Here is a 16,133-nt window from a genome sequence, read left to right as displayed (position 1 = left end):
GGGTTAAGGGGGGGGTGTATAGGTTTTTTTTTACAGACGGCACTTCCAAAAATAACGTGTTCTCTCGTCTGTGTTTTGTACATATTCTGTTTCGAATAAAAAAGTACACACGCGTCCCGCAGAGTCTGTCGTCGTGGTGGTGGCTGACACGGTCGCATCGCAAGGCTCCTGTTGCTCACTCCTCCTTGATGGTCATTCCCAGGCGTGGCAGCACGCTGCTGTTTGGCCGTCACGAGTCGTGGAACCAATTTTGAATTCACGAGCAATTTATTTTTAACACGCGACATGACGCCGCTTTCCGCACGGACGGGCCGTTGTATTTTTCTAATTTGGTAAATGATAGTAAAAAACATCTATCTTAATTTCAAGAGCCGCCATGCCACGTGAATACAAGACGGTGGGTCCTTAATAAATAGCGGCACGAAGCGGTCGCTTAAAGAGCTGCAAGTGGCTTCGGAGACGCAGGTTTGCCCGATCCTTGACGTCGACGAATATGACCTCGCAACTCTCTTGCATGGAAGAAAACGAGAAATACACGTTCCCAAAAAGGCTTTCAAGAGGGGGACACACGAATGTTCACGGCTAATCCCCCATTACAGGGGGCAACATCGGAGAGTTCTGCACGGTGTAGCCAACGCTACCCTCGCCAACATGCGGAGACAGGGAAGGGTTCCAGTCAATTGTTTCCACCTTCACCGTCACACACAGCTCCCTCCTTCACACACAACTCTCTCCTCTTCATCCACAGCTCTATGCTGCTGACGGGCCCTCGTCACCCCCATGGCCTCCTCTCCCATTCCCTCCCTTCAAACGCACTGCTGCGACATTGGCGTTTATTGCATGTTTCGGTGGAATTTATCCAAATGAAGTAAAAATCCTGATTCTAAAATGTATACACACATTTGATGGGTGCAGTCATTGTTAGTTGGGCCAAAGCCATCCACTCGTTAAACTCGAGAACCCGTTCAATCACAGGCAGTGGCTGCAGCCCTCACTCCAACCCACGGTGTCAGTGGCGCCGGCTCGGCGCTAGGACCTCTGAGCTGCCCCAACCTCCTCGTGGCATCTCGAGCGGTGTGCCGCCACAAAGTTGTGCTAATTAGCAGGACCGACTCTTTGGTTCGGTCCGCCGTGAAGATCGAGCGAGCTCGAAAGTGTCCCGTTGCAATGAAAGGGGTTGAGAAATCGCTGCTATCGAGTACGTGGATAAACCTATGATCGATCGGGGCTGTGGCTCTCGCACAGATCTGGAAGATCGCCGGCGAACGGTGGAACAGCATGGACGTCCGGAATGAACGCCGCGTTCGAGACCCAAGCATCAACCACCGCACACCTCCTGGCATGGACAATCCTCCGCAAATACACCGCTGTCACCAGGAACCGCACCAGAACATCAACGGAACGATGCGCACGTTTTAACGAATGGAACATTAGAGACGAGCCACAACACGCAGCAGCAGGAGTGCGACTGTGGTCATGCAACTCAAGCTGTGGACCGTAGAGCAAACCCACACACACGTTGTGATACATGGAGACTCGTAGAGACCCATAAGAGACTCGCAGAGAGAGAGGTACATTAAAGAGCAGCCACAGCGCGACTCAAGCTGTGGACCGTACAGTCAACCACCGTCGTCTCTTGCTCGAGGGAAAATGAGCTGACGTGACTGCAAAGCCACCTCGTGAGTCCTGTGTCTGTAGACAGACCACTGCCAGTGCAGTCGCATGCAGCTCAATGCGAAGCAGTGCTGGTTGAGATTATAAACTAAAGCAAAGTATTTATATTTAAAATTACCAGGTAAGGCCCCACTGAGCTATGTAGAGTTTCTTTTTTCAGCAGCGGCCTGGCTGTCACAAGTGAGAGCTCAACGAAGTGGCTTATCACGGAGACATTTATGGCAGACGCAAATAAAGAGACGCGTGTTTGTTAAATGTAGAGGGAAAACGGACCTGGAGACAAATCCACGCGATCACGGGGAGAGAGAAACCGCAAACTCCAAATATACAACAGCAGGAGTCAGAATCGGAACCGAACCCACGACCTCCTGTATACCACGCGAGGAAGTTAACATCTCCTCGCCACCGTGGCACCCCACACAAGTGAACGCCTCGACTGCCTCACAGTGGTAGGAGCTTATCAAATAGAAACAGATCAAGTGGCGTAGTCTCTTTCATATCTGTCTCTCCGCATACACTATATACATCACGAGCTACACATCCACGGGACCAGTTGTGTTGCCGGTATCGACATGGCGATGTCGGCAGAAGAGAGGCGTTTTACCCTTTCCGGAAATAACGCAGGAGGTGATAATTGGGTTTTTACCCTTCTATCTGGCAACAAAACTGACACCTTTTTACAAGGAGTCATGTTTGCATAGACCACAATACCTGCAGTCATGATGGAAACAAAAAACATAACTCTGATAATGTGCACTGTCCTTGAAGTTGATGGTCCACACCCGAGACAGCTTTCCTTAGAGCCTAGTCTCACATGGGTTGGACCAGATGATAAAAGGGTAAAAAGCCAATTATCATAATTTTTTACTGGCAAATGATATTCCAATGGTGTAAACGCAGGAGGTGTCAAGACGCCCAAACACCAAATGGACTCACCGATTGCAAGGCGTCGAGTCTGCATTAACCGCACATTCACGGATTGGTGTTTGCATCGCATCTGTGCTGCCGATCGCCTCCTCGTGTCGTTGTTCTCTGGCCTGACAACTGGTGGGTGGGTCAAGGCCATGAAGGAGGACGTCTCTGCTGGAGGCCACTGTCGTGTCAGGGACAAGGCGTGCATCATCAGAGCACGTCGCTTTGGATGCTTGACCACAAGCGCGACGTGTGGTCAATGCAGACTCGATGCCCTGTAGTCGGGGTGTCTATTTGGTGTTTGCGCTTCGTAACACCTCCTGTGTTATTGTCGGAAAGGGTATGAAGACTTTTATATTTTAATCATCATCATGATGATAATTAAATTATATTGAAGCCGTTGAAGTAAACAGTGGTTTAAAATAAAATGTCACAATCAAATACTCGTGCTGCTTGATTCTCAGAAAACATCCAATCTTCTAGGAGACATAAACACTGACACGCATTAACAAGGGGCGAAGTTTCTCCAATGAACACGTGAATGCACATTTGAGCACACTGCACAGAGTTACACACTTCTGCAAACCTTGCACGTTACACACAACAGAGAGCAGCATTATAGGATACAGAGCTACTATTGACCACGGTGATAATAGTAATAAGAGTAATAATCAGAGGAACTCGCTGACAGTCAAGACGATGGGGCCACGTGTATTCATTCTCCCTCCCGCCCCCGGCCGCCTCTGCCCACCCAGCAGCGGTCGCGTTGACCAGCGTCACTCACGGGGTGACGGTTGGTCACTCACGGGGGGGGGGGGGGAGATGGCACGAGCCCCCCCCCTCGTGCCCCCCACGAGCCCCTTCCCGTGCCCCCCACGTGCCTCTCGCGTCTCCAACGTTGTAACGATGACGAGGGACCACGTGCCGAGTTTGAATGTCGCCATGTTGATGATCGCGGTCGTTGCCAAGGGACACGACGGTCACGTGAGGCCCGTAACGGGCACAGAACTCCAGCACGGCGAGAAGAGCAGACGTGTTTGTGTGATTCTGCGTCGTCCCTGCTCTCTTGAACGTGAACAGCGGCGACACTTTCAACAACCTGAGAATCCCATCGACCGATTATGCCACGAGAGCTTCCCCAAGGTGAGCGTCGGACTTTTAAAGGGAAATTATCAACATTTTTACCCCAAAAATGTCAATTTCTTCCCTGTGAAGTACCGGTGAGGACGCTTGACACCGAGGTTGAGGCACACGTGTATTTATTTTACAGGTCGTCACGACAGGACAGCACTGGAGGGGGTATCGGCCCCCTCACCCGTATAACTGGGGATACACCACTAGCTATCCCTGACCTACCCCGAGTCCTCCACTAACAGGCTAGGGGAGGCTGTCTGGCCCGACACTGGTGAGTCGGGCTACGGTACCCGGAATCCCAGAGTGCTGACTCTGGTTCACGGGACCACGCCGCTGGCTCGGTCCTGCGCGGCCCTGACAAGGGCGGCGTCTCAGGGGAGTCCAGGGCTCTAGCTACCCGGGTCTTCAATCTTCCCTCCTTTGTTCTAATACTGAGCCTCGAGCTCTCTCTGTCATCCCCTTTTATACCCCCTCCAGGATCACAACCCCGGGCAGCCCTACCCCCAGGCTGCCCGATGCGGACGTCGTTGCGGGCACCCCCCCTCGCTTACTCCCGGAGCTCCGCCCACTGTGTTTGTTCGCCGTTTGATCTTATGTACAAACAGCCCCTCCATAACAGCCCTACACCTGCACACGCACACAAGCACACCACATACGAGACAGGCAGCACAGTAGAATAAGCTAAATGTTTAATTATATTCTAGATTTGATATTTTCGTGACTGCAGGGATCCATACTCTTTGGTTCTTTCGGTAAAGTCACGGACTTCAGCAATTGTTTCTTGCTGTGGTTGTCCCACCTGATGACGGACACTTGTGTTGCGCCCGAAACGTCGTGATTTAATTTATTAAAATATATACCTACGTGACTCTAATAATATTGTACTAGATCTAGAATTAATATTGTACTAGCTTTACTACCCGGCTTCGCCCGGGACTTGGATTATTGTCTTGGATTAATACGCGGAGGGTGGGGGGGGGGGGTGCGTGACGTCAGTATGCACACTGCGTGACGTCACTAGGCATACTGCGTGACGTCACCGCTCCCTGGCCGTGCAAAATGTATCATTATTGTGCCCCCCCCCCCCCCCCAAATACAAAAGTCTATTTTTATATTTTTTCCATTGCGTACTGTCTGGAAGTTGCCCACATGCCAAATATCAAGTTTGTTGCATGTTGGGAAGTATGTTAAACATTTCGAACAGACACATTCAATAATGTACCGTTTTGTATATAGATGAGGTAAAACGATCGTTAAAGTATTTATTCGTCCATATTTGGTCAGAAGACGACGTGAAACTAAATCGACAGCACGTCAACAGCACTGCTGCGAAGGGAAACAGACACAATAGATGGCGCTGTTGAAGTGGGGCCATGACCCACGTGCCCCTGCACCTGTGGAGGCCGCAGTGTCGCTATCGACACGGATCGTGCTGAGTGGTTGTGTTCTGGTGCAACCTGTTCGCCACTGCCCACGCAGCAGCAGCAGCAGCACCACCCGTATGGTTTAATTGCGTGTTGGTCGCTTTAAATAACCAATCTCGCGATAAATAGTCACTCGAAAGGCTCGAAACGCCGAGCTCTGCGTGTGGGGGTTTGGGGTTGGGCCAAGTGGTCGTTGTAGGCCGTGATTCGTGTCGGGGTGAAGCGGTCGCGTTGACAACCGTCACTCACGGGGAAGGGGCAATGGGGGGGGGGGCAAAGGACCCCCTGAGCGACCAACCGTCACACGGGGGGGGGGCAATGGGGGGGGGGCAAAGGACCCCCGTGAGCGACCAACCGTCACACGGGGGGGGGGCAATGGGGGGGGGGGGCAAAGGACCCCCGTGAGCGACCAACCGTCACACGGGGGGGGGGCAATGGGGGGGGGGGGCAAAGGACCCCCGTGAGCGACCAACCGTCACACGGGGGGGGGGCAATGGGGGGGGGGGCAAAGGACCCCCTGAGCGACCAACCGTCACACGGGGGGGGGGCAATGGGGGGGGGGGGCAAAGGACCCCCTGAGCGACCAACCGTCACACGGGGAAGGGGCAATGGGGGGGGGCAATAGACCCCCGTGAGCGACCAACCGTCACACGGGGGGGGGCAATGGGGGGGGGGGCAATGGACCACCCGTAAGATACCAACCGTCACTCACCAATTCAAAATCATGAACTTTATTAATCGTGGATAAATCCGATGAGCTATAAAGCTCTTTTAAACGATTTCAAGAAATTACACCAATAACAACAAGTGAAAAGTATGAGAAAAGTAAGTTAATCCCGAAAACGAAATGAGCTCCACTCTTTTTAAATCCTTTATATTAAGTTCACTTGCGCGCTTGCTTGCTTGCGCGCTTACGACCGTGCAAATCTTTCGGTCGTCTTTTTAACCCACTTCCCGTGATCCAATCGAGCTGGCATTTTGCACACAGACTCGCTGTGTGTGACAATTTATTTTCATAAAAAAATGTTTAATTTTTTAGGAAAAATAAAAATTCATATGTTATTTAAAATACCAATGTGATAAAAATGAAACTCTTACTCAATAAAAACAGAAATGAATAATAAAATGAAACCGATGCCACGCATATAAAGGATTTATAGTGAAAAACTTTGTTTTTACGGGTTATTTTTTTTTTATTAAACCAGGTGAAGCCCACTGAGCTATTTAGTTCTTCAGAAGCGATCGACAGGCCCATGTCTGTCTCCAGTGGGAAATGTAGAGCCGTGTGTTTGTCCGCAGTGTAAAATGTGATCGCTGTGCTTCTGCTTCTTCTTGCAGTTGGCGACCCCCGCGAGGGATCCCGCGGGGCTGTGCCCGGGACCCCCTCCCCGGATGAAGCCCGAGGCGCGGCGCGGGTCGCCGTGCCGGAGCTGACGGGAGCCGCGCAGGCGGCGGCGGGGCCGCGTCTGGGGGCGGAGCCTCAGGTGAGGGGGCGGGGCCCCGGGTGGCGGGCGGGGCGGGGCCCGCTGGCGCCGCTCAGCCAATCACAACGCTGAGAGTGCACGGGGGTGGGGGAATTGTTACAGGAAAATGATAGGCGACGTTTCAGACAATGGCCCTTCTGCAGAGCACATCACAAATATTTGTTTTCATTTACATAACGTCGCCTATAGAAGGTTGCCCCAAAAGTCAGGACACAAAGTTACCGTATTTATTTGAACCAGTCACAGATGATGTTATCAATATTAATGATAGTTAAATTGTTAACTTTACGAATAAATAATGAGAACGGTGTAATGTCAGTGTTAAGATAAATCAAGTAACCCTGTGTCTTAACTTTTGGGCCAATCTGTATTTTGCACTCCTATGATGTTTGTGTTGTTCATTGTTGTAACATTCTTACCCGCCCCGACTGGACATCTGTGAAAAAGAGCTTTATAGCTCATCGGATTCCTCCCGTATAAACGTGTTTTACATATATAAAGTATTCTTAAATATATAAAAGCGACGTTTCAGTTAATGCCCCTTTTTCAGAGCACATCACAGTTGGCCCTTCATGACGTCGTTTGTAAGAGGGTGGCCGAAAAATCAGGATTAGTGTATTTATTTGAACAAATCACGGAGGATTATTTAGTTTAATTTTAACAAATGTTAAAAATGAATTTGATTAACATGAATGCTCGATTTATCTTCTGAAATGCATTTATGACCTCTTTTAAACTACAGCTGCCTTCTCTCTCGCATGCATAACAACAAATTGAATTAGTTCATCTTTAGTCAATGGCCGTTCTTCATATAATATTTTACGAGTTAAAGTGAGTTTGGGGTTACTTTAAAAATACAGGTGTATACTGTAAATATATATTTGCTTCTGAGACAATTCATGCAGATCTCCCATAGGTTCATGGACTAAAATTGTATTTCTTTTGGTGATAGAACAGTCCCACGTGTGTTGGGATCCCAGTCCAGATGGGAGGAATAATTGTGGATGTTTTGACTACGTTGTGTGGCAGGACCCAACCACGACTGTGGCGTGCGGAGCAGAGGGCACCTCGTCCGGCAACGACCTCACGGTCTTGGCCCCCACCTCGTCCAACGAGGTGCTGGCGGCGGCCGACGAGTGGCTCTGCACGCAACCCTGCTGCCTTCCCCATGGCCGGCCGGAGCCCTCCCCTGTACCAGCCACAGAGAACATCAGCGTGTCTGTGCCTGCACCCCAAGGTGAGTGTGCAATCACGCGACGTCGTGGCATCTCATTAGGGTGGCAGCCACCAACGCAAGGGCCGCTTTGGAGCCACTGCTGTTGCCGTTCACGAGTAACACGGGGAGCTCAAAACACCCAGCAGCCAACGCGACAGGCAAATCATATTTTTCGCGAACTTGAACCTGACACTTAAATGTGGAGTAAAATCTTCGTGGTTAAGAGTAGCAGTACGGGTGCTGGCTGGGGCTACTGAATATCCACGCCAGCCCCATCGGCAGTGCAGCGCCCTGCGATGACACCGGCTTCCGCCACCACCGTGCCCTTTGTGCAGAGGAGGACGACGGCATTCCAGCGGCACGGCTCTCGCTGTTTGCGCCGGAGCGGCTGAACCTCAGGTGGGAGAGCGACGTCTGCAAGGGTGCCGGCCTGCGCAACCTGGGGAACACCTGCTTCCTCAACGCCACGCTGCAGTGCCTCGCCTACACGCCGCCGCTCGCCAACTACCTGCTGCTGCAAGAGCACTGCAGCACCTGTAAGTACCCTCCCCCCTGGCACTCTCGTTTACCCATGGGTTAGGTTATTATGTCAGTGACTTTGCTGCGATACATTTCCCACATGATAATCCACTTCGTGAGCCATCATTTGTGGTCCAGGTCGCTTCTGAAGAAGCTAATAGCTCAGTGGGCTTTATCTGGGAAGATGAAAAAATAAGTTTAGTTTTATTTGTAGATTTTTAAAATGTGATTTGTTTACCTTTCCAATACTTTGTACTCTGATCGTTTTTTGTATTGTTTGGTGTTGTAATGTTCTGACCCAGTGCCCCTACTCGACATTTTTTAAACAAAACCTCTTAGCTTATCGGATTCCACCAGTATAAATATTATGATTTTGATAAACACGAGCACATGTGGCGATAATTTTTAATAGGTCGGACAGATGTGATGCAATTGGTACTTAGACGCAACATTCATTGCGATTGTTGCTGGTGCCAGGATTCTAGCCTTTCTTGTTACTCCCCAGCTGGGCTGAGTGCAAGTGGCGTGCGCTGACGGATTGTGCCACCTGTGCTCTCGTTCGCAGGCCAACAGAGCGACTTTTGCCTGATGTGTGTCATGGAGCATCACATTGTCAGCACGTTCAACAACTCGCAGAGAGTGCTGACACCCAAGGTCATAACTAAGAACATCACGCGTGAGTCCCAATACTACGTTCACACTTGCACTCGCAGGAGAAGTTATCCCCCGCGATCTTTCTCCATCTGTGTTCCAAGTCCTTTGCACCACTCCTTTTGCCATATATGTTGGGGAGCTCTTTAAGGATGTCATCAGATCCTGTACCTGTCACTTTGTCCCCATGTCCATTTCTCTGCAGGCATCGCCAAACACCTGCGCATTGGGAGACAGGAAGATGCCCACGAGTTTCTGCGATACGTGGTAGATGGCATGCAAGCCTCATGCCTCTATGGCCACAGCGAGTGAGTACTGCGCGCCAGTCAACATGCGGCAGTCGTTCTGCAGTTTGGTACCTCACGGCTTCCTCTTGGTTTTCTGCACGATTGTACTTCAACGTCTGTGAAAAGCTACTCACACTTTTGTGTGAAAACCTGGGAGATGCAGAGGTCCGACCCTGCTGGCACCACGGTTCTTTCACCTTGGCCCTGACGTGGGCCACCTTTTGTTTGCGCATTTCACGTTGCCGATAAATATCGGAAAATCGATGTCTCGATGTGCGGTGGCCCCGTGACGACATTCCTCGTGTTGACGAGCGGCACGTGGCACGCCGAGCACAACAAAAGCGCCGGGCAACAGCACCGCGTGATGGCTGCCAGCGTGCCCCCAGCTCTGTGGCTGTGCCGTGAAGGTGGCTGCCCTGTGCAGACACTACCACGTTTGGTTGCTACAGAGCACGCGTTGCAGTGCTGAAGGGAAAGAGTGAATCGACAGCTCGGGCAATGGTGTAACTCTCACACACGCGTGTGCATCCGGTAAAGGTGTTACTACTGCTGCTGCTGTAACCACCGTGTGGTGTCGTTCTCTGTGACTGGCAGGCTGGACAGATACACGGAGGCTACCACCCTCATTTACCAGATCTTCGGGGGTTACCTTCGATCACGTGGTGAGTTGTGCGCACTCCTCTAGAAACTTGTTAACCGCGAGCAGCAAGTGCACCATCACAGTGTAGACGTGCTCGCGTCGCAGCGTTTGCACACTCTCACGCACGTGTAACACAGAATAACCTTTTACCAGTTGGTGAAAACTACCAATTACCAATGTCAGTGGGGAGCGTGCATTTAGTTTTACTAAGTAACATGTGACGTCCCTTCCTAATGCGTGTGTGCTTGTGTTTTGCAGTGGAGTGCATGCAGTGCTGCAACCACTCCGACACCTTTGACACGTGCCTGGACATTGCACTCCATATTAATGTAAGCAATGACGAAGTCATCGATTAACAGTTAAAGATCTACGTACGGTGCGAAATAAGTTAAACGTACATACATCGCATACGTGAACAACCCCCATTCTCCACTAAGTGGCGGTGTTGTCACCACGGTGCTTGTGCCAGCCTGAGTGCGCTTTAAGGCCATATGAAGTGTCGAACGCCCGCTGGCAGGTCACGGGACAGACCCAAGTGCCATGGGTTGACCGAGATGACTGGCCGATGCACCACCTGTGCTCCCTGCTGTGCCAACATCCACCACACACACGCCTACCTGAATCAGCCACTTAACATCCAAACACACTGCCGGTAGCGTACGTGATCTCTTTTTTTGGTCGTACGATTTCATACAAGATGCAGGTTTTCGGAGTTGCCGTCACAATAACATTCTGCAGATGTTCATGGAATGCTTCTTAGAGTCCTCATTTGCGTTTCACTCTGTCGACCAACAGAACTCATCAGATCTTGTGGAGGCATTTGAAGAGTTTTTTAACAAGGAGACGCTGGACGAATACACCTGCGGAATGTGAGTTGGGCATCGTGTGTTGACACCCTGGAATCATTTGTAGCTTCAAAAGTCTGCAGATTAAATCAAATTATAATAAAATATTTTAATAAAATATTATGTAAATACATTGAAAATAACTTACAATATATAATAAAAGTAACATTTTTTTATTTTAAGAAATTAAGAAAAATTAACAAACAACAAAAAGAGAGTAGACTTATTGTTTAAAGTTGGGGAACGCGTGCGATGGCTGGCGTTGTTGTTGTCGTGCAGGTGCTGCTGCAAGGGGGAAGCGACGAAGACGATGGCTCTCCACCGCCTGCCCAACGTCCTCACCGTCTCCATCAAGCGGTACAACCTCTACGGCGTCAAGATCAACCGGGTAACGATTCTGCCCCTCCACATCGTTCGAATTAAATTACTTAATGACAGCCCTTTGTCAGTTCAACGCTGGAGAAAATGCCTCTCCATGTTGGAATAGGTCCGACAGATAGACTCGCCCCCCGTCATGTGACTGTAGAATTTCCACCACTTGCTCAGGGCTATGAACAGGAGATGAGCACCATCTTCAACGCTCAAATTAGCGAGACATCACGACATCACTTTGACACGTAACTGAGATGGTGCCTATCTCTGCTGCCCACCCCACCACCCCTGCCGTTTCCTCTCCTAACATTTGTCTCTGTGCACTGCCTCCCCCTCCTGTGCGCTGCCTGTAGAACATCACCTACCCGGAGCACCTGGACATGCAACCCTTCACCTCAACGTCTCAGGGCGAGCCCGCGATCTACTCCCTGTACTCGGTGCTGGTGCACAAGGGAGCCAACTCCAACAGGGGTCATTATTATTGCTACAATAAGGTAATTCCATTCGTTACTATCAAACAAAAACAACGCACATCTGCAATGCGCCCATAATGTTACCAATGTCCGATAGGGAAGAATAATTAAAAGTCTTGTGTATGTTCTTGCGTCTTGATGCACTCATGCAATTTCTACTTATAGTGTATACTTTATTTGTATTTAGTGACTTCCATAGCATTTCTACACTTTGCACTCCAATCGGTGTTGTATTGTTTGTTGTTGTTGTAACTTTCTGACCCGCCCCGACTGGACATTTGTTTAAGAGCTTCGTAGATCATCGAATTCTTTCAGTACAAATAAAGATTCTGATTCTGATGAAATTGGTCCAAGGTCATCCATGCAGTGATATATTCAGGCAGATCGTTTCGTAACTTCAGCACCATCACAGCAACCGTAGCACGCTCTGCAGCTCTGACAATGGGGTGATGCTCTTTACGAACTTGTTGTCTAGAGTGTGTATTGCGTGTTGTTATTACATCAACGGAGGAATCTGGGTGCAGTTGTGTAAACATTGTAACCAAGTGTAGCTGTGCTTTGACTGTGCGCAGATCAGCGATGGACAATGGTGCTGCATGAACGACTCTATCGTGCGGCACGTCGACACCAAGGCTGTGATGAATAAGCAGGCCTACGTGCTCTTCTATATTCGGTAAGTCACATTCTCTCCCCTCCACTTTAACCTGCACTTACATCCGTCCCCCAGACCAGCTCACTGGAAAGATATTGTCTTGTGCGAGCAGCAGTGTCTCCTTTAAAGGCAGGTGTTAACGGTTTGCGACGCGTTGGTGTGTGCATGCAGGTCCCCAGAATTGAACGCGCCGCCAGCGGAGAGCTACTGCCCGCTGGAGCACGTCAAGGCGACGTCCTGGTCGTGCCTTAAGCGGCCCCACTCGGCGAAGGAAGACCCCGGACCCAGTTACCGGACAGCAGCTCTCCTCACCGGCGCGCAAGGTAAAGGATGGATTGGAAACGCCGTCCTGTGTGCGTGGAAATGCCCAGGGAGAATGTACACCCTGACAGCGCATCATTTTATATTAAGGGAATGGTGAAGTACAGCGATCTTCTTGTTTATACTTTAGACCGGTTTTGTTTCATTCTCCCAATGTCGAGCGGTTTGGACTTTAGCGCCATCATCTTCTTTATCTCCAGAAACCCAAGATGTCGGACCGCCCCAACGGGAACAACTGCCGGAGCCACTGCAAGTGCGACGGCAGGAACAGCAGCAGCAGCAGCAGCTACCGGCAACGCCAGACACGCAACAGCCGTTGCCGCTAGTCCCAGAGCAGCCACCACCACCACCCCGATCTCACAGCAGCCGCTGCCATTCCACCAGCAACCACCGCCAGTCCTGCAGCAGCCACCAGTCCTGCAGCAGCCACCACCACCGCCGCAGGTCTCATAGAAGCCGCCGTCAGCACCACAGCAGCTGCTGCCACCGCGTGTCCCACAGCAGCCAGTCCAACAGCAGCCAGTCCAACAGCAGCCACCAGTCCCACCACAGCCACCGCCACTCTGGTCGCACAGCAGCCACCACCGGTGTAACAACTGGCACTCGCCCCACCAAGATAAGTCGCTGGTTAAAATCCATGATCACGTGTCTAACCTCTTGCTTCCCCTCAAGATCAAACTAATTTTGAGAGACATTTTACGAAGGCACCAGGCAGAGGCTCACCATGGCGTCGCCCGCCCCCCAAAATGTATTCATCGCCGGCTCCACCACCAGCCTCTGAAATCACTTGAACATCATTGGAATCACCTTAGACTCGACATTCTCACTCGACGACCACATTCTCAACACAATAAAGAGCTGCAATCACTAGCTCAAGGCCTCATGCACGCCCGTCCAATGCTGACAGCCGTCCGACGAGATAGAAAACATTTAAAGCAACTCTGACCTCACAATCCACGAAGAAAGAAAATATTTTTAAGTTCACTAGGTTTGCTTTCTACCTGATGACGATTGCTTGTGTTGCAATCGAAACGTCGTATTCTATTATTTAATTTATTTATTTTCTACGTGACTTTACCGAAAGAACCAAAGAGTATTTACACTATGAGACCTCCTTTACCAGTGACAAACGAGGTCTCATAGTGTAAATGCTTACCCCGAGCTCTCAATACTCTGATAGTGTGCTGTTTTTGAGTTGTACGCCTTTTGGCGTCTTCTGGTCCAACACCAATGGAGACTAGGCTCTAAGAAAAGCTGTCTCGGGTGTGGACCAATCAACTTCAAGGACAGTGCATATCATTATCAAAGTTGTTTCTTTTTATTTGCATTTTGACTGCTTGTGTTGTGGTTATTGCAAACATGATGCCTTGTATAAAGGTGTCAGTTTTGTACCAGTTTAAAGGGTAAAAACCTACTATAACCAAAGAGTAATTCATGCAATCACGAAAGCTTCAAATCAAGTTTTAATCCACGAAGACTTGAAACACCCAGCACGAAAGTGCTTAAAATCACGCCAGCCATTCTGGGAAACAGGAGCCAAGATCCATGCAGGCGGCACCAACCCATTATGTCTTGGGGTTGATGTTTATTCCCTGGCCAATCGTCAAGAGAGTTGGCACCAGGAACGTCACTGTGATGGTGACCGCAAAATGAACTGTCCCATTACAAATGAAGACCGAGATTGCATCCTCCGCAACGCGAGGCCGGAGTGCGGTCTCAGTGAGGTCGTGCAAGGTATTCCCGTACGGTTCTTGTCTCTGTTCATGTAAAATGCGGGGCTTTTATTTTGCGTTGTCTCGGGGATTAAAAAAGTAACCGCTGTTGCAAAGTATTTATTTATTGAACTGTGAATACGTCGGCATTTTTTAAACTACATATCTGTTACTTTTTTTTTATGTACGGGGCGTGCACATTTCAATGGACACGCTAACCGTAGCGCCAAGCCGTTACCACGTGAAATGTACGGATAAATGATGAACTTCGCCAAGCACTTTATTTCCATCATCCACGATACCTCCAGAAATAGCGGTTTCTGAACTCGTGAATGTAGATCGGTGACAATTCGGTCTCCTCGGGGTTTTTATCGTTTGTGCAAAAGCAGCTCAAAGTGTGGGAAGGGAAAGCGAGATTAATGTTTTCCAGAGATTTTGTCTACCTCGTTTTGTATTTGTGTAATGCGGGCGTAAATGGGCGGGGCGGATATGACGATCCGAGAGGGAGGAGTCAGGGTGACGTGGGGGAGAAGTTATAGCGGGGAGACAGGAAGCTATCTGGGTCAGTCGGGGGAGTGAAGGGTGGTGAACACGTTGGGTGGTCGCCGTGCCTCAGCCTGGTGGCTGAGGGGCTCATGACGGCGCCAGCCAGCGGGGTGGAAGAGAGAGTGGAGGATTGAGGTAGGAAGTGGCGAGATAGCCACAGAGGCCACGAAGGGCTGAGGTAGGAAATGGCGAGATAGCCACAGAGGCCACGAAGGGCTGAGGTAGGAAATGGCGAGATAGCCATAGAGGCCACGAAGGGCTGACATTGGGAGGTGGCGAGATCGCCACGCACGGAGGAACAGGGAGCAGAGATGGAGCTGCTGGGGGAGCAGCCAGAGGGCTGTACCAAGAGCCTGCAGCGGAGCTGCAGGAGCGTGGAAGGCTACGGGAGCGAAGGCAGATGTGGGGCTGCCAGGGAGAGAGTCTCAGGAGGAGTGCCGTGTGGGAAGGAGAACGCGAACCCCAAATAAAGGACACGGAGTCAGCAAGAAGTGTCTGAGTCCTTTTATTACACTGGAGTCAGAAGTGAAACGGCATCTCAAAACAACTGAGAGAAAGAAGAAAAAAAAAAGAATATTCCTGCTACATCATCCGACGACGACGACCTTCCTCAGACGGTGGACCTGCCTGCGATAAAAGAGGAGATCCGTTCTGGAACGAGTACGGGTCCGGGTGAGCAAGGTGTCGCCGCGTCGGTGGACCTGTCTGTGCCGGAGGACGCCAACTTACGATGGAGACAGATGGCGATGCAGATGGGGACCTTGAAAATCGTGCTGGCGCAACTGTGTGAGTTCACCACGCCGAGGACGACGTCGGGGAGGCCCGGTGGTGATCCGCAGGCCTCTGCCTTTCCTGCGCTGCCAGCGCCATTGCCACGTGGCACGAAGACGCCATCTTGGGCGTGGCAGGGGAGAAACGGCGGGAAGCCGCCATCTTGTCTTCACCGCGGCGGGAGGACGCCGCCATCTTCAACATCGCGGCGGAGAGGCAGCCTTGCGCTGCCATCTGGAGGTGCCGCGGGGTGAGCAGCCTGCTGTGAGCTGCTGTTTTTCGAGGGGGTGCTGCGAGGAGAAGACGCCGATGCTGCAGCTGCTGGGGCGGGAGCTTCCCGTCCTGGTTCGGGTGCGTGACAACGGAGCCGTCAAGTCGCCGAACGAGTTCTGCGAGGCGTCTCAAGTTGCCACCCTGCCGTCCTCTTCTTGCTGCAGCCCCGGGCGAGTCATAACGATACGCACCCGGCCTTAACACACACCTCACTCATCTTTCGAGGG

General features: G+C 50.8%; 2 protein-coding genes across 2 annotated transcripts; both read left to right on the top strand.

The window, feature by feature from the left end:
* Positions 1-7,200: 7,200 nt before the first annotated feature.
* Positions 7,201-9,364, top strand: LOC133340704 (ubiquitin carboxyl-terminal hydrolase 36-like). The gene is made up of 5 exons (XM_061549092.1): positions 7,201-7,212; positions 7,658-7,865; positions 8,180-8,380; positions 8,929-9,039; positions 9,220-9,364. The coding sequence occupies exons 1-5, from the start codon at positions 7,201-7,203 to the stop codon at positions 9,324-9,326; spliced, it is 639 nt and encodes a 212-aa protein (XP_061405076.1). The 3' UTR covers positions 9,327-9,364.
* An 840-nt stretch (positions 9,365-10,204) lies between these two features.
* On the top strand, positions 10,205-15,208 carry LOC133340811 (ubiquitin carboxyl-terminal hydrolase 36-like). The gene is made up of 7 exons (XM_061549227.1): positions 10,205-10,270; positions 10,737-10,810; positions 11,066-11,174; positions 11,512-11,652; positions 12,204-12,304; positions 12,455-12,606; positions 12,805-15,208. Exons 1-7 carry the CDS (start codon positions 10,208-10,210, stop codon positions 13,284-13,286), a joined length of 1,122 nt encoding a protein of 373 aa, XP_061405211.1. The 5' UTR covers positions 10,205-10,207; the 3' UTR covers positions 13,287-15,208.
* The last annotated feature ends 925 nt before the right edge of the window (positions 15,209-16,133 follow it).

The sequence above is a fragment of the Lethenteron reissneri genome, chromosome 10 (genome assembly GCF_015708825.2).
Source record: "Lethenteron reissneri isolate LAM-NWPU_2019-01 chromosome 10, ASM1570882v1, whole genome shotgun sequence".
NCBI lineage: Eukaryota > Metazoa > Chordata > Hyperoartia > Petromyzontiformes > Petromyzontidae > Lethenteron > Lethenteron reissneri.
This window is presented reverse-complemented; position numbering and strand designations above follow the sequence as displayed.